Source organism: Oncorhynchus clarkii, chromosome 21 (assembly GCF_045791955.1).
Source record: "Oncorhynchus clarkii lewisi isolate Uvic-CL-2024 chromosome 21, UVic_Ocla_1.0, whole genome shotgun sequence".
Lineage (NCBI taxonomy): Eukaryota > Metazoa > Chordata > Actinopteri > Salmoniformes > Salmonidae > Oncorhynchus > Oncorhynchus clarkii.
Genome location: NC_092167.1, coordinates 34,306,758 through 34,332,040, shown reverse-complemented (window position 1 = coordinate 34,332,040; position 25,283 = coordinate 34,306,758). Strand labels below are relative to the sequence as shown.

The 25,283-nt window shown below is 42.2% G+C and overlaps 2 protein-coding genes and 1 non-coding gene across 3 annotated transcripts; 1 reads left to right on the top strand and 2 right to left on the bottom strand.

The window, feature by feature from the left end:
* Positions 1-1,457: 1,457 nt before the first annotated feature.
* LOC139378943 (uncharacterized) lies at positions 1,458-4,144 on the top strand. The gene is made up of 3 exons (XM_071121572.1): positions 1,458-1,638; positions 2,017-2,362; positions 2,626-4,144. Exons 2-3 carry the CDS (start codon positions 2,173-2,175, stop codon positions 2,676-2,678), a joined length of 243 nt encoding a protein of 80 aa, XP_070977673.1. The 5' UTR covers positions 1,458-1,638; positions 2,017-2,172; the 3' UTR covers positions 2,679-4,144.
* Positions 4,145-4,233: 89 nt separating this feature from the next.
* LOC139378942 (claudin 7a) lies at positions 4,234-20,576 on the bottom strand. The gene is made up of 4 exons (XM_071121571.1): positions 19,931-20,576; positions 17,322-17,486; positions 7,392-7,476; positions 4,234-6,271 (listed from the first exon to the last, which is right to left on the bottom strand). Exons 1-4 carry the CDS (start codon positions 20,151-20,153, stop codon positions 6,097-6,099), a joined length of 648 nt encoding a protein of 215 aa, XP_070977672.1. The 5' UTR covers positions 20,154-20,576; the 3' UTR covers positions 4,234-6,096.
* A 1,487-nt stretch (positions 20,577-22,063) lies between these two features.
* Positions 22,064-22,134, bottom strand: trnaa-ugc (transfer RNA alanine (anticodon UGC)). Its single transcript has one exon. It is a non-coding gene; the product is annotated as a tRNA-Ala (tRNA).
* Positions 22,135-25,283: the final 3,149 nt, after the last annotated feature.

Here is a 25,283-nt window from a genome sequence, read left to right as displayed (position 1 = left end):
GAACAGGTGTGCCTTGTTAAAAGTTAATTTGTTGAATATCCTTCCTTTTAAGCCAATCAGTTGTGTTGTGACAAGGAAGGGGTAGTATACAGAAGATAGCCCTATTTGGTAAATGACTAAGTCCATATTATGTCAGGAACAGCTCAAACAAGCCAAGGGAAACAACAGTCCATCATTACATTAAGACATGAAGGTCAGTTAATATGTAACATTTAAAGAACTTTGAAAGTTTCTTCAAGTGCAGTCGCAAAAACTATCAAGAGCTATGATGAAACTGGCTCTCATGAGGACCGCCACAGGAAAGGAAGACCCAGAGTTACCTCTGCTGCAGAGTTACCTCTGCTGCAGGGTTACCTCTGCTGCAGAGTTACCTCTGCTGCAGAGTTAGCTGCACCTCAGATTGCAGCCCAAATAAATGCTTCACAGAGTTCAAGTAACAGATACACCTCAATATCAACTGTTCAGAGGAGACTGTGTGAATCAGGCCTTCATGGTTGAATTGCTGCAAAGAAACCACTACTAAAGGACACCAATAATAAGAACAGACTTGCTTGGACCAAGAAGCCCGAGAAATGGACATTAGACCGGTGTCCAAATTTTAGATTTTTGGTTCCAACCGCCATGCCTTTGTGAGACGCAGAGTAGGTGAACAGATGATCTCTGCACGTGTGGTTCCCACCATGAAGCATGGAGGAGGAGGTGTGATGGTTTGGGGGTGCTTTGCTGGTGAAGCTGTCTGTAATTTATTTAGACTTCAAGGCACAATGAACTAACATTGCTGCCACAGCATTCTGCAGTGATACGCCATCCCATCTGGTTTGTGCTTAGTGGGAATATAATTTGTTTTTCAACAGGAACATGACCTAAAACCCACCTGCAGGCTGTGTAAGGGCTAATTTACCAAGAAGGAAAGTGATGAAGTGCTGCATCAGATTACCTGGCCTCCACAATCACCTGACATCAACCCTGCAGAGTGGACTGCAGAGTGAAGGAAAAGTAGCCAACAAGTGCTCAGCATGTCTCCTTCAAGACTGTTGGAAAAGCATTCCTCATGAAGCTGCTTGAGTGCATGCCAAAAGTATGCAAAGGTGGCTACTTTGAAGAATCTAAAATCTAAAATATATTTTGATTTGTTTAACACTTTTTTTTGGCTACTTCCATACTTCCATGTGTTATGGCATAGCTGTGATGCATTCACTATTATTCTAGAAAATAGTAAAAATAAAGAAAAACCTTGAATGAGTAGGCGTGTCCAAACTTTTTTATCTGCCATTTGACCTCAATGCATCTGGAAGAAACCAGCTACTGCAGATGGCAGATGAGTCACTTATTTTGTGTGGTTGGTGCGTTATAGGTTATGCATATATTGCGTGGATGGCGCGGGTAGGTTCTATTACACCCACGTTTCAATACAGTCCCTCGCAGTGACGTAGAAAAGAGCAATGTGTGTGAGTCAGAAAAACTAGGAAATCCCCCAGTGAGAGTTACGACAGAAGGTGCTGTTCCTTTAAGCGGAGACTTCCTAAAACAAGCACGACACGAAAGGAGCAGATAAACAACAACTGCCGGGGGTAGAATAACCTCGAATAGACCGTTTACCGGGATTAATCTTGTTCATACAAACGACGGATCTTTAAGGTAAGAGTGTTGTTTACAGCTAGACAATTATACACAAAACGTATGTTATTTATTAGTTATAAGGAAAAGGGTACATTGTACGCTTTCTTATAGCCCAGGCCGGCTTGGCAAATATGGACATTGACATGACACACACCACACTTTAAGTCCAGAAATGAATCCATATTGTATAGGCTATTGCAACACTATGTTTATGTGTACAGGTAGGCCACTATATAATTCATAGGCTCAATGCTGTGAATAATTATGTAGCTAAGAGACTTAATTCGTCAATACTGTTGTTTCATCGGCAAACGAGCTTCTCCCGTTATGCGCACTTCATTTGGTTAATACTCAGGAACGCAACTAATTTCATGGCAACTATTTCCCCATCCGTAGGTGTGTCCGAGCACAATTTCTGCTGATTTTGCATATCAAAAATCCCAGAACACTGTTGAAAGCCATTGCGGAAGTAAACCCAACCTCGACGTGAGAAGAGAGAATAGGGGGCCACCAAGTGGACTCAACGGAGAAATACTGCGCGCGACCTTCTGTATGGGAGAGATGTACGGATCGTCAGGAATGCCAGATCTGATTCCATCGAATGGCCCGCGACAGCCTGGTCCGGCCGGCCAGTTCAACCCGGGGCATAGGCAGGTAGCACAGAATGGGCATGAGAGGCCCAACCCCCAGAGACTAGGGCAGCGGGCGCCCAAGCTCGGACAAATTGGTCGTTCCAAGAAAGGTGAGTAAAGTGGAAATATTCCTCTCCCTGTACACCCACATATTTTGAGAGATATATGCCTACTGTATTGTGATTTTGTGGTTATGTCAGGTTTTATGAGTATAGACCAAGATAGAGACATTTAAAACCAGAATCTGTCATCTTTCCAGCCTCCCCACCACTATATAATCTAATCAAAATAGGAATAAAATCTGATTATTCTCAACCTTATTGACACTTGTATGAGTAGATATTCAACTAATTGTTACCTTTCCCTTTTCCAGTGGACCTAGGGGATGAGGACGTGGATGACATCATGAATAATAATGGCCAATAAAAATGTTCCGTGTCCCTCAACCTCTCACCCATCTCCTAAACCACACCACATGTGCCAATGAAGATCTTCGAAGCCAAACTCAACTGAATCCATTTGACCTTGATCAATCAACTTTACAAGTGACCTCCCCTGAAGCTTGGCCTAGGATATCATAGCTGAAAAGCTCATCGTGGCACATTGAGGGACAGTTCTATTGCCGGAATTCTAGACATTAGTTCTAGACATTAATTTTAGGATTCTATAGACCTTTGCATCAAAAGCTTGTATATTGCGGTTTTAACTTGTCTGTTGTTATACTGTGAATGAATTGTACTGAAACTTGTTCTGCTCTTATTACCTCTGTAGTGGACTATCTGCACTTGGGAAAGTACAGTGTGGCTTGTCTTTAAAGCTTCTAAAGGGCTACATTTGAAAAAAGTTGCACTCTTTAAATGATAAGGTAAAATGAAATGGAGTAGGAGTGCTGATCTAGGATCAGGTCCCCACTTGTCTATAGAATCTTATTAAATATCATCTAAAAGGCAAGTCTGATCTTAGATCAGCACACAGAGGCTATGAATACAGTTTTCTTCTTGGTTACTGATTTTACAAGGTGGATGTTGTGTAGAAGAAGGCAGGACGGAAGCCTGTTAACATGTAACGTACAGGTGGAACATTGAGTTACTGACAGTTGTAATTTAATCTAAATCTGTGGTTCTCTCACCTTGTGGAGTATCAGGTTACTGCTGAATGATCACTGTTTTGGAATGCATGGACAGTTGGAAAAGGTTACTACTGATCATTTATATTTACAAAAAAAATATTGTTTTGGTTTATTACCTTGTTTTAAATCAATTATGGATGGCTATTATTTTCCAGCACATTTTTTTTTTAGAGTTGATATAATATATGGTTTATGTTGTTTTTCGTATGTTATTGCGTAATGGTGCACTTTGTGGGAATGACTGTTAAATATGTGACGATGAAACTTTACATATTTCTATGCACGGATTCTATTTAAGCATCAACAAGTCGGGGTATACTTCCTGTCCAGAAGGGCTACTTTCTTCTTCGTTTAAATGTTTTTTATCATAAAGGCTGAGGCCCAAACGGCACCCTATTCCCTACATAAGTCCTATGGGCCATAGTCAAAAGTAGTGCACTATATAGGGAATAGGGTGCCGTTTGGGACACATATAATATTTAATGTGGACTATAAGGACAATGTTGACCTAACTAATGCCTGTAACTTTCTTGTACACTGGTCACTACTTTCAGTGAAACATTACATTTCACAGCATAGCTAATAGTGACGCTGTCATGATCACATGGCTTAAATGGATGGAATTGTTATGTGCATTGGGAATGTTTGCATGAAAATGTGATTTTTGCATAATAATTCATTATTGGTAATAAAGGAGGGAAGAGCTTTTCTTTTTTTAATGGAACATTTATTATATCATTATGATTGAAATGCAACCTCCAGAATTACACTCGCCCGTGTCGTACTTCTAAACAGCCAAATACGAGCCCCCATGTCGAACCAAATACGACAAAGAACACACATCACCCGTTGTATAATATTCCTGTCGTGTATTTTATTATCAGAGATGTTCCATATTGGGATATTGATAGGTATAACATTGCATTTTAACTGTTGTTATGAGAAAACAAGAACCATTGGATAACCTTTCAATAAAATAAAAATGGGCGACATATACAAATTGTAGAAGAACATGTATTATGTAGTAAGCTACATGGCCATTTATTAAAATAAACATTTCTAGAAACATTTTGGACATCTTACAACCATAGAAATATCATTTCTATTTAGTAATCTGGTTACTATTACTATCTAATAATTGTATTTCTATGCTTACAACATCACCTAATACAAAAGCACCCACGGTTAAAATTCCGCTGAGCATCTTCTCAGTCAAAGGCAGGATGGTTGAGCTTTCTCAGTGATCACAAATATCAAACATAACATATTATTTATGCTGTCTAAAGCTAAAAGCAAAAACACAAGACTGTACTGGAGACACAAGGCTACACTAGCACTTGGGAATGGTACTACCATATTCTGCTACATTTAAAACACAAACAGAGGCTACAATCAGAGCTCAACACTAGCATACTATATAGAATGCATTCCAAACATATTGCTCCGCCCTAAGTAGAATACTAGTGTGGACATCAGAACAGAGCAAGACTTCATACAGAGTAATTAACAAATGGTCAAACACATAAATAAAAACCTGTTTTGATGATAATAATATATATTGTGTATTTCCGTAATAAAATAAAAAACACTCCTTAGTAATAGTCAAGGCACCTGTTAAGAATGACTGCGGTGAAAGATATTTTATAATGGGATAGAGTATATTGCAGGCCTGTATGAAAAGCCCTCTCCCTTTTGGAGTGCAGTGGTGAATTGCTTGGGGATTCACCATAGTGTATGCAGTCACTCACAATTAGTGTGACGTCAACACTTGGCTTGAACGTTGAACGTCCTTGGTGACAGTCACGTCGACAGAAAACTCCATTATAAAAGAACTGGTGGCGCGCTAGTCCCTTTTGCTATTATACATACATAGCTATCCCCTGAGTGTGCCAAAAGTATGCCCTTAGCACCACACCGAGTTTAATTTATTACCTTCAATTACAATGGAAATGCTAAATTAAATGCACAGTGTTTCTTACAGGGGGGTGAGAGTGTTTGCCATGATGCTGCATCTTGGCTGTAATACGAGAAGTGTGTGTGTGTGTGTGTGTGTGTGTGTGTGTGTGTGTGTGTGTGTGTGTGTAATACGAGAACATACACCCTAAGACATGGTCTGTTAATATAAGGCGCTTCCAATAACCAATTACAGTGTATTTGTGAGGTCCACTCATAAACTCATAAACAATTGTGGAATGTTGGGAGGGGGTGAGAGACGTCACTCAAAAACAAACTACTGCATGATAGAGTCTTGTTGGGGTGGGGGTCGGGCGGTCTCCTCTGTAAAACTATATTCACATCCAGTAATTCTTTCTTTTTTTGTCATCCTGTCATACTATCTCTATATGCCCCCCAAATGCAAACTTCATGGGCAACATTTACACTGTCCAAAAGAGCACAGATCTGTGCAAATTTCTTTTACAGTAAATCTCATTATAATCTGGCAGCTGGTTCAATTTGAAACTCATGCGTTACTCTTTATGCATTGCTCAGTTTACTAAACTCTAGTTAAATAACCGCATCCTTAATACACATTTCAGATGAAATCACGGTGCCAGAATATAATGAAGTTTACGGTATTTCTTATACATATCTGTGCTCTTTTGCGCATCAAAAATTTCACCCCATAAGTACAACAGACTAGTAAAGTTCGACTCCATGTACAAACGCTTTCATATTCAAGCTTCTGTTATTCCGGTTATCGGCAGTAGAGGGCACTCACACATACTCCTTGGTGCTGCTGGGGGGGGAGCGGGCGCTCACGCCACTCATGGCGGGGTATTTGGGCACCGGCTTTTTACTCCTGGGGCAGGAAGATGCCAGCATGGCTCCCCCCAGCACATCCAGGAAAGAACCTCCCCAGGCAATGAAGATGGCTGCTCCAAACTCAAACCTGTGAGTGGGGAGAGGGAGAGAAGAGTGAGACATGGTTTTAGAGCAGTGTTCTTACATTCTTCGGTAACACTTTACACCTTAAGTTGCCCCTATAGCCTTACAATAATAAAACATAGTTTTGTCCATTATCGCCCTTACGAAAAAAAAATAGCAGTCATAGTGCAGTATAACTGCAGTTAAAGTGCAGTTTAACTGCAGTATGCTGCAATTACTGCGCCCAAAATACCAGTCGACTGCAGTTACTACACTTTACTGCAGTTTAAAAACTGCAATCTTTTTTTGTAAGGCCGCAAACAGGTTAATGTAGCCCTAAAAAAAAAATCAGGAATTGTGTAGGCAGCCAGGGCTGTCTCAGCCTCCAGTATTTATGCTGCAATAGTTTATGTGTCGGGGGGCTAGGGTCAGTCTGTTATATCTGGAGTATTTCTCCTGTCTTATCCGGTATCCTGTTTGAATTTAAGTATGCTCTCTCTAATTCTCTTTCTTTTTCTTTCTCTTTCTTTCTTTCTTTCTTTCTTTCTTTCTTTCTTTCTTTCTTTCTTTCTTTCTTTCTTTCTGAGGCCCTGAGCCCTAGGACCTTGCCTCAGGACTACCTGGCCTGATGACTCCTTGCTGTCCCCAGTCCACCTGGTCGTGCTGCTGTTTCCAGATTCAACTGTTCTGCCTGCGGCTATGGAACCCTGACCTGTTCACCGGACGTGCTACCTTGTCCCAGACCTGCTGTTTTCAACTCTCTAGAGACAGCAAGAGCGGTAGAGATACTCTGAATGATCTGCTATGAAAAGCCAACTGACATTTACTCCTGAGGTGCTGACCTGTTGCACCCTCTACAACCACTGTGATTATTATTATTTGACCCTGCTGGTCATCTATGAACATCTTGGCCTTGTTCTGTTATAATCTCCACTCGGCACAGCCAGAAGAGGACTGACCACCTCTCATAGCCTGGTTCCTCTCTAGGTTTCTTCCTAGGTTCCGGCCTTTCTAGGGAGTTTTTCCTAGCCACCGTGCTTCTACACCTGCATTGCTTGCTGTTTGGGGTTTTAGGCTGGGTTTCTGTACAGCACTTTGTGACATCAGCTGATGTAAGAAGGGCTTTATAAATAAATTTGACTTACTTGGTGTTGACAGGAGTATAAGGGTTATAGAAGGCCCGGATGACATTGTGAGCGAACCACGAACAGGCCACTACTGCACACAGAGCTGAATGAGAAAGAAAAAACATTCACATACAAATAAAGAGGGATGAGAGGGATCAGCATTGTTTTACGTCAGACGGTGTCACTCCTAAGTGACGCTCATCCCTCAACCGATCAGTCTTGTAGGATGTGTAACTCATATTAACATTTTAATATTCCAGAGCATCCGACATTCAAATATGAAAACATATTTCCTAATTTATGATGTCACTGCGCTTTCATTGATCCTCTATGAAATAGGCAGAATAGCTAGCTAAATCATCAATTGCAATGGGAGAAAAAACAAAATGGTGGCTACCTCCTAGTAAAATGATGTGCAAGCACGTTAGCCGCAAGTGCCGCAGCTGCTTAATGTTAGCTAACTTGTAGCTAGCTTACTGGCATAGCTACCTAGCTGACTCTACCTTACTGACATAATCGGATTGCTTGGCTTGTTTAATTACCCTCAAGTTGTAGACATGCTGCCTCAAAAGTAGGAGGGAATGTTATCTGATTCTGGGCACAGACAGAACAGGTAGCGCATCTGCCTCATGAAAACAGCTAGCTTTGGTGGAAGCATTCAGCATTGAGTGTGCAGCACAATGTAGCTGGTTGGTTAGCAGCATCCCATTATTTGTTTTATATGAAGTGACTGGCTCAGCTAGCAAGCTAATGTTGGACAAATTTAAGCTAGCTTTCGTGCACATTGTCAATCTTTAGAAATACTGCTTGTTAAAGCACAAACTCCTCTGCTAGATGTAAAATGATGCGACTAAGACTTCCTCACCAAAAACCGTCAGAATTATTGACTAGGTCTGTTATGGTGGCCGTATTACCACCACAACGGCAGGCACATACATTCCATGTGACCGTTTACTCAACGTAACTAGACTTCTCCAAGCTATGATGCTGATGCTGGTCATTAGTAGCCCATCAAACTTGCTAACTGCCTGGTACTCAGCACACTATTGTCCATCTAATCTCTCTGACATCAATGCAAATGTAATCAAAAATCTAATTAAAACACTTCATGAGAGCCCATGAGCTCATGTTGCTCAATATTTCAATAGGCTATGCAATTGCGTGAGAAAACAGAGTTTGGATGGCCTATATTAAAAAGAAGAGGATCCCATCAGCTTTCTATAGGCTAGGCCAACTATATTTATTTCTCAACTTTCCTAACATTAAGCACATTGCTTTGCTTTACATCAGGAGTATAGCCTACCTGGCTGGTATGAAAATGAACCCCGGGAAAAGTATCCCTCATTTGCTATTTAAGTGCATAGATGACATTTATTTTTTCCCCTGCCCCTGTTCCGAGACAGGTGCATGATAACCATCCATGCGTAATTGCACTTGTGGTCAATTTTGAGAAGAGTGTTTTCCTGCTAATTGATTGCATTTTGGAACATTTGCACTTATGGCCTACTGCTGTGCGTGCATTTCTGCACTTACAATGTGAAGAAATAGCCTAATAGTTTATCAACATTTTAAGCTCAATGTTCTGATCTGTTGCATCAGACTAATTGCTATTAAAAGGTTTTTGATGGGAGTGGCTGTATTAACCTCTCTTGGGTAGGGGGCAGTATTTTGACTTCCAGATGAAAAGCGTTCCCAAAGTAAACTGCCTGTTACTCAGGCCCAGAAGCTAGGATATGCATATATTGGTGGATTTGGATAGAAAACACTCTAAAGTTTCTAAAACTGTTAAAATTCTGTCTGTGAGTATAAAATAACTGATATGGCAGGCGAAAACCCAGAGGACAACCCCAGCCTACCTCTATTTTCAATGGCTATCATTTTAATTACAAAGCCAAGTCCTCCCAGATTGCAGTTCCTAGGGCTTCCACTAGATGTCAACAGTCTTTAGAAAGAGTTTCAGGATGGTTTTTGGAAAAATGAGCCAGAAATTGTAGTTTTTCTAGGTGGCTCCCATTTTGGCTGTAGTGTTTCCATGCGCGTGGTATTTTTCTCCGGTAAAGACAATAACGATTCAACGTCTTAAATTGTATCGTTTATGTACGTATAAGGGTACCTAAGGTTTGATTATAAACATTATTTGACTTGTTTGGAAAAGTTTATTAGTAATGTTTGGGATTCATTTTGTATGCATTTTGATGGAAGGAAACTGGGTGGATTAGTTGACTGAAGCACGCCAGCTAAACTGAGTTTTTATGGATATAAAGATGAACATTATCGAACAAAAGGACCATTTGTGATGTAACTGGGACCATTTGGAGTGCCAACGGAAGAAGATCATCAAAGTTAAGGCATTTTAATTCCACACAGTTATACATAAAGAGATCAATGATCAATTCAAACAATTTTACTCTGCGCTATACACCTATGAATCCCCTCAAGACCCTTTGCTGATTGATTCCTTCTTTAATGGCTTGAATATGCCTTCAATTGATACAGACTCCCATGACTGTCTAGAAGAAGAATTTACACCTGAGGAGATTGCAACAGCAGTGTCCGCAATGAAAAGTGGTAAATCACCGAGTCCGGACAGTTTTCCAACCAAATTTTACAGAATGTTTTCTGGTCTGCTTTGCCCATTCTTGTCTCGATTATTTGCATAGTGCGTTAATACCTCAAAGATACCACCTAGTCTTTATCAGGCTTCAATTTTACTATTAAAGAAAAACAAAGACCCCCTGGAATGTGGATCCTGTCGCCCAATCTCGCTTTTAAACTGTGATTACAAAATCCTAGCCAAGCTTTTAGCCATCCTTATGGAAGGCTCGCTGCACCAGGTAATACACCCTGACCAGACTGGTGTAACAGTATAACTTTAGACCGTCCCCTCGCCCATACCCGGGCGCGAACCAGGGACCCTCTGCACACATCAACAACAGTCACCCACAAAGCATCGTTACCCATCGCTCCACAAAAGCCGCGGCCCTTGCAGAGCTACTTCAAGGTCTCAGAGCAAGTGACGTCACAGATTGAAACGCTATTTAGCGCGCACCACCGCTAACCAAGCTAGCCGTTTCACATCCGTTACACTGGCTTTATGAGAAATAGGCATTTGTTTTTCAATATTAGGCGCCTTATGAATATACTGTACTCCCCAGCGTCAGGTGGTGGTCTCAGTTGATGCAGAAAAAGCTTTTGACCGCGTTGAGTGGGATTACCTAACAGCTGACCTTAATAGATTTGGCTTTGGCCCCAAATTCATTGCGTGGATAAAGATTCTTTATTTTTCCCCCATGGCTTCGGTACGGACTAACAACTTGTCCTATGACTATTTTCCCTTGCACCGCGGTTCCAGACAGGGTTGTCCACTCTCCCCCCTGTTGTTTGCTTTGGCAATCGAGCCTCTCGCTATTGCACTATGCTCTAATGATGCCATTCAAGGAATAATTAGGACGGGCTTAGAGCAGAAAGTCTTGTTATATGCTGACAACCTCCTTTTGTTATCTCTAACCCTGATACCTCATTCCCATGTGCCTTATCTGTTCTTAAAAAGTTTGGATCAATCTCAGGGTACAAGCTGAATCTAGGCAAGAGTGAGCTTTTTCCTGTAAATAAGGCTGCTTTAAAGTGCTCTTTTACAAGTTTTCAGTTTAGGATTGTCCGGGATCAATTCACCTACTTGGGAGTTAAAGTGACAAGGAAATATTCAAATTTGTTTCAGGAAAACTTTGTTGCTCTAGTAGACAGTTTGAAATAATCTTTTACTTTTTGGAATTCGCTACCTTTCTCTCTTATCGGAAGGATTAATGTCATTAAAATGAATGTGTTGCCCAAATTTTTATATTTATTTCAATGTTTACCCATTTTTATTCCAAAATCTTTTTTTAATTCACTGGATCAAACATTCATGTATTTTATTTGGGATGGCAACGTACCACGGATTGGTAGAAAACATTTACAGAAGCCTAAGGCATTGGGGGGTTTAAGCTCTACCAGATTTTCAGACATACTATTGGGCTGCAAATTTCAGAGCCCTTCTGTACTGGCTGCAGACTGACCCTACTGGCCCTAGACCACTCTGGGTCCAGATGGAGTCTGAATCGTGTAAACCTGCTGCACTTTCTTCTGTGTTGTGCTCGTCTCTCCCAGTGTCCCTAGGCAAAAGGTGTGTCAACCCAATTGTAAAGCAGTCTCTTAAAATTTGGAATCAGTTCCTTTTAGCCTTTAGCCTCCGAGGCTTTTCTCTATCAGGCCCAATCAATCAGAACATTTTATTTCCTCCATCTTTGAATGATGGGGCTTTGCCATCTGGCACTCACTAGGCCTCTCCTCACTAGCCCAATTATTATTTGATGATACATTTACCTCTTTTGCTCAGCTACAGGACAAGTTCAACCTCCCCCAATCCCACTTTTTCCGCAATCTCCAGACTGGGAACTTTGTCAGAGCTAACACACCTGAATTTCCCCATAGGCCTGCGAATACAGCTATAGAGAGCATCTTTGAGCTGAACAAGCTTCCTAGGGGCGCAATTTCAGATGTATATGCAACCATTCATGACTTACAGAACCCTTCTTTGGTTCCTTTAAAGCCTCGATGGGAAAAGGATTTGGGGGAGGAACTTGGGGAAGACACCTGGGAATCTGTGCTGCACAGGGTGCATTCTTCCTCTTTTAGCACGAGACACAGCCTCATTCAATTCAAGGTGGTTCACTGTATCCACTGGTCCGGGGCCAAACTTGGAAGAATATTCTCTGATTTTGATCCTGCCTGTGTCAGATGTAAAATGGAACCAGCCACACTGTTGCATATGTTTTGGGGCTGTCATAAACTGTCAGGTTTCTGGGAATTAATATTTAAAAGTTTCACTGATATATATGACACTGTTATAGATCCGTCTCCCCTTTTTGGAGTACTGCCCATAGGTACCCCCCTGTCAAGAATCCAGTTGGACACTGTTGCTTATACAACTCTTTTAGCTAGACGGCTAATATTACAGAACTGGAAAATGGCAGCACCCCATCTTATAAATATTGGGTGAGAGATGTGTTGTGCTCTCTGAGTTGAATATATTATTTATATTGCTGTGTGTTGTCTTCTGTGTAAAATGTAATAAACAGAGTTTTCAAAAAAAGTTAAGACATTTTTTATATCGCTATTTCTGACTTTCATGTCGCACCTGCCTGGTTGAAATATGTTTTTCATGTGTTTGTATGCGTGGTGCTGTCCCCAGATAATTGCATGGTTTGCTTTCGCCATAAAGCCTTTTTGAAATTTGACACCGTGGCTGGATTACCAAGACGTTAAGCTTTATTTTGATGTATTACACTTTAAATTTTATGAAAGTTAAATATTTCTAATAGTGTCATTTGAATTTCGCGTTCTGCAATTTCACCGGATGTTGGCCAGGTGGGACGCTACCGTCGCATCTCACAACTGTCCAAGAGTATGTTTGGAATATTTATTTCTCACACAGAACCAATAGAATAGGTAAACTTATGTACTATGGGGATAGTAGATGGACACATTGCGCAGCAACTCACTGCCTTCCAGAAGACAAACAATGTATACGAAATGCTTCAGTCTGGTTTTAGACCCCATCATAGCACTGAGACGGCACTTGTGAAGGTGGTAAATGACATTTTAATGGCATCGGACCGAGGCTCTGCATCTGTCCTCGTGCTCCTAGACCTTAGTGCTGCTTTTGATACCATCGATCACCACATTCTTTTGGAGAGATTGGAAACCCAAATTGGTCTACACGGACAAGTTCTGGCCTGGTTTAGATCTTATCTGTCGGAAAGATATCAGTTTGTCTCTGTGAATGGTTTGTCCTCTGACAAATCAACTGTAAATTTCGGTGTTCCTCAAGGTTCCGTTTTAGGACCACTATTGTTTTCACTATATATTTTACCTCTTGGGGATGTCATTCGAAAACATAATGTTAACTTTCACTGCTATGCGGATGACACACAGCTGTACATTTCAATGAAACATGGTGAAGCCCCAAAATTGTCCTCGCTAGAAGCATGTGTTTCAGACATAAGGAAGTGGATGGCTGCAAACGTTCTACTTTTAAACTCTGACAAAACAGAGATGCTTGTTCTAGGTCCCAAGAAACAAAGAGATCTTCTCTTGAATCTGACAATTAATCTTAATGGTTGTACAGTCGTCTCAAATACAACTGTGAAGGACATCGGCGTTACTCTGGACCCTGATCTCTCTTTTGAAGAACATATCAAGACCATTTCAAGGACAGCTTTTTTCCATCTACGTAACATTGCAAAAATCAGAAACTTTCTGTCCAAAAATGATGCAGAAAAATTTATCCATGGTTTTGTCACTTCTAGGTTAGACTACTGTAATGCTCTACTTTCCGGCTACCCGGATAAAGCACTAAATAAACTTCAGTTAGTGCTAAATACGGCTGCTAAAATCCTGACTAGAACCAAAAAATTTGATCATATTACTCCAGTGCTAGCCTCCCTACACTGGCTTCCTGTCAAGGCAAGGGCTGATTTCAAGGTTTTACTGCTATCTCTCTGATTTGGTCCTGCCGTACATACCTACACATACCTACGGTCACAAGACGCAGGCCTCCCAATTGTCCCTAGAATTTCTAAGCAAACAGCTGGAGGCAGGGCTTTCTCCTATAGAGCTCAATTTTTATGGAATGGTCTGCCTACCCATGTAAGAGACGCAAACTCGGTCTCAACCTTTAAGTCTTTACTGAAGACTCATCTCTTCAGTGGGTCATATGATTGAGTGTAGTCTGGCCCAGGAGTGTGAAGGTGAACGGAAAGGCTCTGGAGCAACGAACCGCCCTTGCTGTCTCTGCCTGGCCGGTTCCCCTCTTTCCACTGGGATTCTCTGCCTCTAACCCTATTACAGGGGCTGAGTCACTGGCTTACTGGGGCTCTTTCATACCGTCCCTAGGAGGGGTGCGTCACTTGAGTGGGTTGAGTCACTGATGTGATCTTCCTGTCTGGGTTGGCGCCCCCCCTTGGGTTGTGCCGTGGCGGAGATCTTTGTGGGATATACTCGGCCTTGTCTCAGGATGGTAAGTTGGTGGTTGAAGATATCCCTCTAGTGGTGTGGGGGCTGTGCTTTGGCAAAGTGGGTGGGGTTATATACTTCCTGTTTGGCCCTGTCCGGGGGTGTCCTCGGATGGGGCCACAGTGTCTCCTGACCCCTCCTGTCTCAGCCTCCAGTATTTATGCTGCAGTAGTTTATGTGTCGGGGGGCTAGGGTCAGTTTGTTATATCTGGAGTACTTCTCCTGTCCTATTCAGTGTCCTGTGTGAATTTAAGTGTGCTCTCTCTAATTCTCTCTTTCTCTCTTTCTTTCTCTCTCTCGGAGGACCTGAGCCCTAGGACCATGCCTCAGGACTACCTGACATGATGACTCCTTGCTGTCCCCAGTCCACCTGGCCGTGCTGCTGCTCCAGTTTCAACTGTTCTGCCTTATTATTATTGGACCATGCTGGTCATTTATGAACATTTGAACATCTTGGCCATGTTCTGTTATAATCTCCACCTGGCACAGCCAGAAGAGGACTGGCCACCCCACATAGCCTGGTTCCTCTCTAGGTTTCTTCCTAGGTTTTGGCCTTTCTAGGGAGTTTTTCCTAGCCACCGTGCTTCTACACCTGCATTGCTTGCTGTTTGGGGTTTTAGGCTGTGTTTCTGTACAGCACTTTGAGATATCAGTTGATGTACGAAGGGCTATATAAATACATTTGATTTGATTTGACATAGGTTAGTGCTTTTGCTGTTTGTTAGGCCTACTTATCTTGTTGGCTGATGAAAAGTAAATGTGGACAGTTCTTCTAACATCTTGAATATGCTCCTCGGAATGAGATAAGAAGGAAATGCGCAGTTGCGTCCCTGATGTGTCTGTCTCCACTTGTAGCCTACTTCGAAGCTAAGATGCCTGTGAAATGGACCCGATCACGCAACGGGCATTGGCTAATAAGAATTGAGATCTCTGAGAGAGCCATGTGAGTGAGAGGTGCTTAGGAGAACAGCGATTAGCAGCCGGGAGAAGGGAATTATAATTATTATATTCAGCCCCAGGGCAAAACAGCCACACAAGGATGCTGCCGGGAAATTCAAGGCTTGGTGAGAATATTATCAAGTGCTTGTCAAATTGTGAATGAGAGACTGATGAAGTGTGTGCAGCCTGTGCAAGAAACAAAGCAGAGCTCATGCCTTTCATGAGACTTTTTTCAAATCATCATTAGAGTCACATCATGCAGCCTTGGAATGTACAGTATGAAAAATCAAAACATATAGCCCAACGTTTGAATCACAACTAAAGGTGCATAAATAACTCTAAATGAAGTATTTGGAGAACCTATTTCTTTGTTACCCGCTCAAAATAGAATAGCCACATGTGCACACTCCCTCTGAAATCATTTGGAGAAAATATCCTTTCTATTTTATTCAGCTTTTTTCAATTGTGTTCTTCATACTATTTTGCCACAGAATTCTAAGCCAATCTTGTCTGCTAAATGAACTAGTGTATCCCACAGCCATATGGCATAGCCAGATGAGGACCTAACATAACGTCAGGGCATGCTATTCTGTTCTTCTGAAATAGACTACATTTTCTTCATGTCATGTTTCTTTAGACCTGTCTAAAATAAATAATGGTTTTATTGTGATGGTGTAGGCTATATTAAATTGATTTATTATACTTAATGTTAATGTAGACATTCCAAAGGTCTGCATCAGTGGTTTATAGGCTATGCGTGGAAGCTAGGAGATGCTAAACATTTTTATGTTAATTAACAGGCAATTACCATGAGACCGGCAGCTATTGGCTTGACAATCAACGGCTGACAAAATGTCATGACTGCAACAGCCCTATTATTGACAGAGTTGTTGTTTTAGCTTAGATTAATTGAGACGGTTTTGAGGCATAAATGGGGTTCAGCAGACAAAGTTACCTAGGTAATGGTATGATAGCCCATTGTAGCAGGACTACTTTAGAGCTATCCCATTACGCTTTGCGAAATATGAGACAGATCATTGCAGGAGGAATTGAAGCGCTATCGGACAATGGCAGATCAGTACATTCAGGTATCATCAATACATATTTGAGAGAGGGGAGCCAAACACTTCTCAAGAAGTCAATGGGCGGCTAGCTATTAAATCCCCCCTCCCCCCCAACCATACTGCCATTGTCCTATAAGAGTTTTCACATGATCTAAGATTGCATGCTAGTTCGTTCATTATAATCTAAAAGGCAAAACTGATCTTAGATCAGCACTCCTTCTCTGAGACACTTTAGACCTGTAAAATTGCAGGTAGTCTAGTACATATTTTTTTCTACTCTGAGACCCATTAGCTTTTTACTGGCATTGTTCTATGAGAGTTTCTAATGACCTCTTATATAACAGTAACAATCTGTATCCCAAATGACACCTTATTCCCTATATAGTTCCCTTAATATGACCACCAGTGACCAGTGACATTTGACTAGTGAAAAGGAGTGCACTAAATAGGGAATAGTGTCAGAGTAATAGCCACAGTCAGTAAAACGTGCCCATTCTCTCCCTCTTTGATCTCCAGGGGAACCTAGGTAGATGAGTGGGACTTTTATTGTGCAACTTTTTGACCCGAAGGCCTTTGCCAGGTTTAGATGAGTGGGAGAGCAGCTGGTGGCCAGCCAGAGGAACAAACCCCTCATTTATAATGGTGACCAACTGAGTGTGGTGATTCTCTTGATCTCTTTCTATAGCTCCTGGTATGGACCAGAATGATCAAGTGATCTAATGAGCATGGATTTCAGACCGGTTTAGAATGATTTTTTTTACAAAAGTAGGGCCCTGAGATTTTCATGACCAAGTCATTTAATCATGTGGGGAAAACTCTGGACCCTAAAAAATAACATGTTTGTGGTGATTCTCCTGATCTCTCTCTCTCTTTCTCTCCCTCCCTCTCTCACCTCCAATCAGTAGGATGATGCCTCCAGTCATGGCGGTCCGAGACTTGCGCACTTTGTTGTTCCCTCCGCAGGTGGTACACTTCATGCCCATAGTGGCCACGCCCAGCCCAGCGATGGATACGATGATGCCAACGATCATCAGGGCACGGGTGGCCTGGAGAGCACCTAAGACACACACACACAAACACCAGGGAGGGGAGCGAGAGAGGGATAAGGGAGAGGAGGGAAAGGAGTAGCAAGATAGTGAGAGAATGAGGGAGGGTGTGTGTGTGTGTGAGAGAGAGAGAGAGAGAGAGAGAGACAGAGACAGAGACAGAGAGAGAGAGAGAGAGAGAGAGAGAGAGAGAGAGAGAGAGAGAGATGGTACAGTTAGTTATAGAACGATATTGTTTAGAAAGCTTTCATTTATAGGCATGGAGGATATATTGCAAATGTCAATTAATAAACTTTTGTTTTTTATCAGCAAGTAAGCAAAAGTTGTGAACAAATATAAAATATGCATTATCAACACAATCCAACCCCAACCGTGGATCATATACAGTATGGTGTTCACAAAGTATTGGATTTTAAAAAAGTGACTGTATAAACACAGCTCAATGGATCACTGGGGTTTAATGTGCGCTGACAGGATACTTTAATGTGTGTTTTTCCTGGATGAGAAACCCTGAGATACACCCTTCCTCTCCCTCCCCCTCTCTCTCCCTTTCTCTCTCTGTCTCTCTCTCTTTCATGCTCTCTCTCTTCCATCTGCTTTTGTTGAGAGGAAGGGGGCAGTGAAAGCTACTGTCAGGACACCCTAATCTGTCACCTCCCTCCTAAAACTGACAGAGGGTGGGAGACAGAGAGGGAGAGTACCTCCTTGGTCCACCCTGAACCAGTCTGTGCCAGTCCAAGCCATCCCTGAGCTCACAAACACAACCCTCCATCCATGAGAAAGGGAGGGAGGGAAGGAGAGAAGGGGAGAGTAGCTTTCTTTTACTTTTAGATTGGTGTGTATTGATGTGAATTGTTAGATGCTACTGCACTTTTGGGGATAGGAACACAAGCATTTTTGCTACACCCACAATAACATCTGCTAAATATGTGTACATGACCAATAAAATAGGATTTGAGGATGGGGGTGGGAGAGAAGGCAACTGTGGGTGGGGAGGAGAGGGAGGAGAGAGGGAGGCGGAGAGGGGAAGAGGGTGATGAGGAGAGAGGAAGGAAGAAATACTAATCTTCTGCTGTACTTTAAACACACAATGAGGGTCCTTTCACCAGCATGCAAATTGGGGCTACCATGGAATATCACCCCATCACCTCTGTACCCCACCCCCTGTACCGTTCCAATAACCCCCAAACCTGCCCTCTGTCAGCAGGTGCAGTTACAACAAGTTAACCCCCCCCCAAGTGTTCTGAATCTGAACAAGCCTCTCTGTTCAATGAAACCCCTCACACCAACAACAATGACCAGAGAAACCAACAGGAGTAGATGGGGAGTTATATCAAATCACACCCTGGTTCTCGTCATCATGGTGCCCTAAGGGTTTGGGGCGAACCGAAGTGGGGGGAGGAGGAGGTACAATTCCTGTACAGGGTACTGTGCTGCTGTCGTCATGGCTACTCCTGTGTTCTGTATTCTTCTGGTTGTTTACTGTTAGGTCGTTAGGACCAAGTCGTCTCTGGCATCTGGAGCCCCAGCCAGCCCCCAGTCCCCTCTCTATGCCAGGGAACAGTGGGTGATGAATGGGCAGGGGCCTGCTTAGGGGGTGGAGCGGCCCAGCCATGTGAGAATATACAGCAGAGAGGGGTGGAGGTGGGTGGGGAGGTTGGTGAGAGGGTGCCAGAAGTTAACAATAACCCACTGTATGTTAACACGAAGGGTGCTACTAAATGATAACCATGAGGGCCAATGACTGACTAACAGCTCTGAGCCAACACCTTTATCAGCAGCACCAATGTGCTATATTGAGGATGCACTACACCATAAAGGGGAGTGTGGGGAACCTCAGCTGACCGTCTCAGGTGTCTGCTCACCTGTATCACCCGTCAATCAATACTATTTACTGGTACAACATGAGACTTCCTGACACAAGTGAAGTCACCAACTTCCCAGAAATTCTCCTTTGATAATTAGATAATAGTGGATATACAACAAAGTGCTGCACAGGATGCACATATAGTCACAGACATTGGAAGAAAAAATAAGCATGGCATACATTTTATATTTTGCTTAAACTGGCAATCTGCAGTTGCTACTTCCCTTTTTGGAATTTATAAATTCATGATGATGTGTACCCATTGATTCTTGAAGACTATAACTTATAACTGCCTCATGAGCTTACTTCAACTGTCCTACCCCATCAGAACCCAAAATATAACATCGTTTTACTCCAATAATGTAAACAAAGAAAACCCAAACAAACACTATATAACCTTGAAACATGCTTAAAACTATAATGTTGATATCATGGATGGTCAGTCCTTGTATCCATAGCTCTGTCTATGAATTTGAGAGTGGGTGTATCTCTCCAGCCACATCCATCAGCTTTTTACCAAAACAGGGGCCGGGATCGCTTTCTTATTGTTTCAACTTCTGATTGCCACTTTAAAGCATCTATACTTACTGTCGAGCTGCAGGATCGAGTCGTATATTTTACATTGGAGCTGCCCTGTGCTCTGAAAAGCGCATGACATCCATAATCCTTGGTACATGGCAACCGCCGTTATGATGTTGTCTCCTATGTACGCAGACATCTTCCACTGTGGCAGAATGGTCCCCACGATCAGTGCAATAACACCGACGAGTGACAGGGCGAATCCTAAAAGTTGAATTCCCGAGTTTGCCATCTTGAAAAAAAATAAGATTTTGTGGATTATTTTGATTCCTAAATAAATACGTTTCTGTTGGCGAAAAAACGAAGAATCCTTTGGGTGCGTGTGTCTAAAGGCTACGGTTATCTTGCTGCCCACCCTTTCTCACTACACCTGCTGTCGTTATACTTCCAATTAGGTATATCTACCTATGTCCCTTTTACGCGGCAGAATAGCGGAATCAGTAAACACAATCTCTGAGTTGTGAAAAGGTTTTGCTTGTCTATCTCCTTTCCACCTGTTTTCTGTTATAGTTCGAGTCGCGCCTTGAATACTATAGTAGTGAGAGTGCGGGCGGAATATTTAAATTCTGGATGGTGTGCGCGCGAGAGGTGTCCGGTGCCGGGTGATGCGTAGGTCTCTTCTCGCATCCCCTCCTCCGGTGGCAGTTACCGTTATGTCACGCCCATTGATTTGGCTACTCCTGCATTCCGAGGAAGTTGTTCCTCAAGCTCTAGCGGTTCGGTAGTCGGTACTGTAAAAACCACGGTACAGTTCATATCGGGCTGACCCCCCCAGTGGGTTCATATTTTACCTTCAACAGTTGTCCAGCTGACAGTAATTGACCTTTTCTTAGAACTTGTTTAACAGTCAGTGATGCCTCTCCTTGTAGTCATAGACGTGCATTTGTTTTAAGATAGATGGCATTATAGGCCTTGTTAATAACATTATAAAGGCTTATATGTGCTTATAACAAGTTAGACATCAGTATACGTGAATGCTTTAAGTAAAACGTTACCAAAATATCCACCTGATTCTTTATAATACGTTAGTCTTGTGTTGAATCATATTGCATTGTTCAGTTCAGTAGGTAAACCTTGTTTGTTATGTAATTTAAACACAGGATACACCTCATTAGAATATTATCAATCTTTAATAAAACATTTTTGTCGGAATAATATTTTTTATTGTCTAGACTTTAGAAAAGCGAGCAATTACAAATTATACCGAATAACAATCACATTCCTTTCAATCTTTCACCCAGATTTTAGCAGCGATACAGAGAAGCATTTTTAGTTCTTTAAAAAAATTGCCTCCAATTAGGATACAGACAGATCAAGCGGTATGCTTACATATGCAGAAAAATACTTGGTTTAAATGTAATCTGGTACCTTATGATAATATCATGATATTTGTGTATTAATTATAATGCCAGGGTATGTGCCTGTATTGATGATGTGTGTTATGATCCCATGTGCTGTGTTGTAAATTGGATGTAATATCATAGGCGTGTTAGTGCAGTATATTGAGATGTGTGATTTACAACAGTCAGAATGACACCCTAATTAAAATTACAATTAGACAGGTAAAGTCGTATGCTTAGATGACCTAAGCAGACAAATCGACATATTTTTTTACACAGAATTAGGCATAATGATTATGGCTCCAGATTGCAGGAAAAAGCTGTTTCAGGTGTTTGAAAAATGCAAAATTCCAGTCAATTTAGTACACTGAAATGACACAATTCCAATTCTCTTCAATGAGGAACATTTGGAATTGGGTTTACTTTCTGAATTGACTGCAATTGAAATGGAAGCGACTCCAACCCTGGCGGGGCCAGTTGGAATCTGATGGTTTTCAGCATTTTCTCAAAGAATCATCTAATCTTTTGCGGCCAAATTTGGCTTGATTTGAATCAATTGCAAACACATTTGAGTTCATGTTTGATAGATTTTGTCATTGGCTACAGTAAAGGAATCATTGCCAATTCTGTTTGGCACTACTTGTTAGAGTAGGCCTATAGTTGAATCAACTGACCCAAATCTGATCCCTTACCCATCTAGTCCACATATAATGATCTCCCTACAGTATTTCATTTGCATAATTCAGCAGACGCTCTTATCCAGAGCAAGTTACAATTGTGAGTGCATACATTTTCATACTAGTTCCCCGTGGGAATCGAATCCACAACCCTGGCAGTGCAAGTGCCATGCTCTACCAACTGAGCTACACGGGACTACTCCCAGAGCTGTCATGCTGGCTGAATCAATCAATCATCCAATGAGCACTTCACTTCACTTCCTGGTTGTGATTGGGCCGTAATCGTAGAACAATGACCGCCATTGTCCCAAGAGCAACATGACTGGCGCCACAGTGTGTGTGACTTCACACAGCTAGGAAATCCCGATCCACAGCCGGACACTGGGAGGAAGCTATGATCATAGACGCTCGGGAGGAAATCATATCTGCAGTGCCAGAATACTAAGATTTTTACAAGCTGCCAGTGGATTAAAATCATGCATACTTAGAGCTTGATGGGTGTTTCTCACAAAGCATGGTAGGCTACAGGATGTCCCAAGGGCAGGGCTGAGTCCCCTCCCCAATCACCCCTCCTCCGTCCCTTGAATCTCCGCAATCCCCTCCCCTCCTCCACCAGCACCCTTCATCTCCCCACCCTGCAGCCAGTAGCCCTGTTTATACCTGGCTCTAACATGCATCCTTTGTCCTGATCTTCTCCACATTCTGATTGTTTTCAGACAGGTGTAGACGACTAAAAGATGCGTTGTGATCTGCATGTGTATCAGATCTTCCCGACCACCTAAGCCAGTAGGCACCCCTTGTGTCTGGATATCTTACAAGTGCAGAGACATATGGACAGTGAAACCATTAAATCATCATTATCCCATCTTCTTAAATCATTGACAGTTTACACCATTGACTTATGGCATCACCATTTGACTTAAAATTAATAAATATTGTAGCTGTCAAATCATTTCCCTAGCCGAAGGGTGTCACAAGGAAATCGGGTCACAATGCAGACACAGTGGACAGATATCAGACATTTTAATACCATGTATTGACATATTTCAAAAAATGTGGGCACAATCAGAATGTGTACAAGATCAGGACAAAGGACCCATGTTAGTGCCACGTATAAACTAGGCTAGTGTTCAGCCTCTTCCTAGCTAGGCCCGGAGCCTTGATGCTGGGCTCAGAGGACCAACAAATGGCCCATTGTCACTGGGGAGAAGGTCCCTGTAACTTAAGGAATGTCCTCTAGTCCTGTAGCTTGACTCTGAGAAAGCATGGAGGTAGAGGAGGAGAGGGGGTATGTAACTTATCCTCAGGGTAACCCCTATAGCTATCTCAGTGCTGATAAATAACCAGGTGCTGTTGCTCCTGGTTACAGCATGCGATTCATCTATCGTCCTATTGGCCGGTATTGGAACCAGAGTTGCCAGGACACACAAAATAAACTGTTTTCTCCCTCCGTCTCGCTTTCCCGTTCTCTTTAACCACCCCCCCCCCGGAAAACTCACATTTGTCTTTTTTTTTGCCGTTGCACTGCTCGATGGGAGAGCAAAAACAGCTAAATCAGCCCTTAAGAAGGGCAAGGCTAACATCTCTGCCTTTCTCCTGCGGGCCCCCTGCCCTCCTCTGGTGTTGGAGAAAGTGAAGCCCAGTGAAAAGCAGTGATTTAAGTCCTGCAAGCTCCCTTGGAAGCCACTGAACCGTTAACAATAAAACATGCTGGGTCCTATGGCTTTCCCTGAAAAGCCAACAGTCCACAACAGGGTAATGGGAAAGACTGACTCCCTCCGCCACTTTTCTTTTCTCCCTCTCTCCCCTGACTCTCTCTTTCTCTCTCCCTAATTTCTCTCTATATTGCTCAGTTACATTCTCTCTCTATTTCTCCCTTAGTCTTCTTATGCAACAAGGTAAGCCTGTAGTCCATAGATAGCAACATAGTCCGGGGGAAATTGTCTTGAACTTTTGGGTTCATTTCTCATGTCAAACGACATTAAGAGAGGTAATGTTCTTTCCATTTAGTATGTGTGTACTCAACTTCATGGCCAATTGACCATCTAACCTGTATGGGAGTGAAAACATGTTTTGATGACTGGTTAAACAGAAGAATACAGTATGTAGCGAATGTCATGGTAGTTTGTACTCATACCTCAGTTGGTGGTTTGTATTGAACCTTTCCTTTACCAGGTTGTCCCATTGAGATCAAAATACCTCTCTTTCAAAGGAGACCTGGCAATGAAAAAACATTACCACCAATTGATCTACATCACTCGGTGTCAAGAACCTTATTAATGTTTACATTCTGGTTTCCCCACTTCATATGTACAGTTGAAGTCGGAAGTTTACATACACTTCGGCTGGAGTCATTAAAACTTGTTTTTCAACCACTCCAACAAATTTCTTGTTAACTAACTATAGTTTGGGCAAGTCGGTTAGGACATCTACTTTGTGCATGACACAAGTCATTTTTCCAACAATTGTTTACAGACAGATTATTTCACTTATAATTCACTGTATCACAATTCCAGTGGGTCAGAAGTTTACATAACCTAAGTTAAACAGCTTGGAAAATTTCAGAAAATTATGTCATGGCTTTAGAAACTTCTGATAGGCTAATTTACATCATTTGATTCCATTGGAGATGTACCTGTGGATATATTTCAAGGCCTACCTTCAAACTCAGTGCCTCTGCTTGACATGGGAAAATCAAAAGAAATCAGCCAAGACCTCAGAAAAACAATTGTAGACCTCCACAAGTCTGGTTCATCCTTGGGAGCAATTTCCAAACGCCTGAAGGCACCACGTTCATCTGTACATACAATAGTACGGAAGTATAAACACCATGGGACCACACAGCTGTCATACCGCTCAGGAAGGAGACACATTCTGTCTCCTAGAGATGAACATACTTTGGTGCGAAAAGTGCAAATCAATCCCAGAACAACAGCAAAGCACCTTGTGGAGATGCTGGAGGAAACAGGTACAAAAGTATCTATATCCACAGTAAAACGAGTCCTACAGTATATCGACATAACCTGAAAGGCCGCTCAGAAAGGAAGAAGCCACTGCTTCAAAACCAGCTTAAAAAAGACAGACTACGGTTTGAAAATGCACATGGGGACTAAGATTGTACTATTTGGAGAAATATCCTCTGGTCTGATAAAACAAAATTATAACTTTTTGACCATAATGACCATCGTTATGCTTGGAAGAAAAAGGGGGAGGCTTGCAAGCCGAAGAACACCATCCCAACCGTGACGCACGGGGTGGCAGCATCATGTTGTGGGGGTGTTTTGCTGCAGGAGGGACTGGTGCACTTCACACAATAGATTGCATCATGAGGGAAGAAAAGTATGT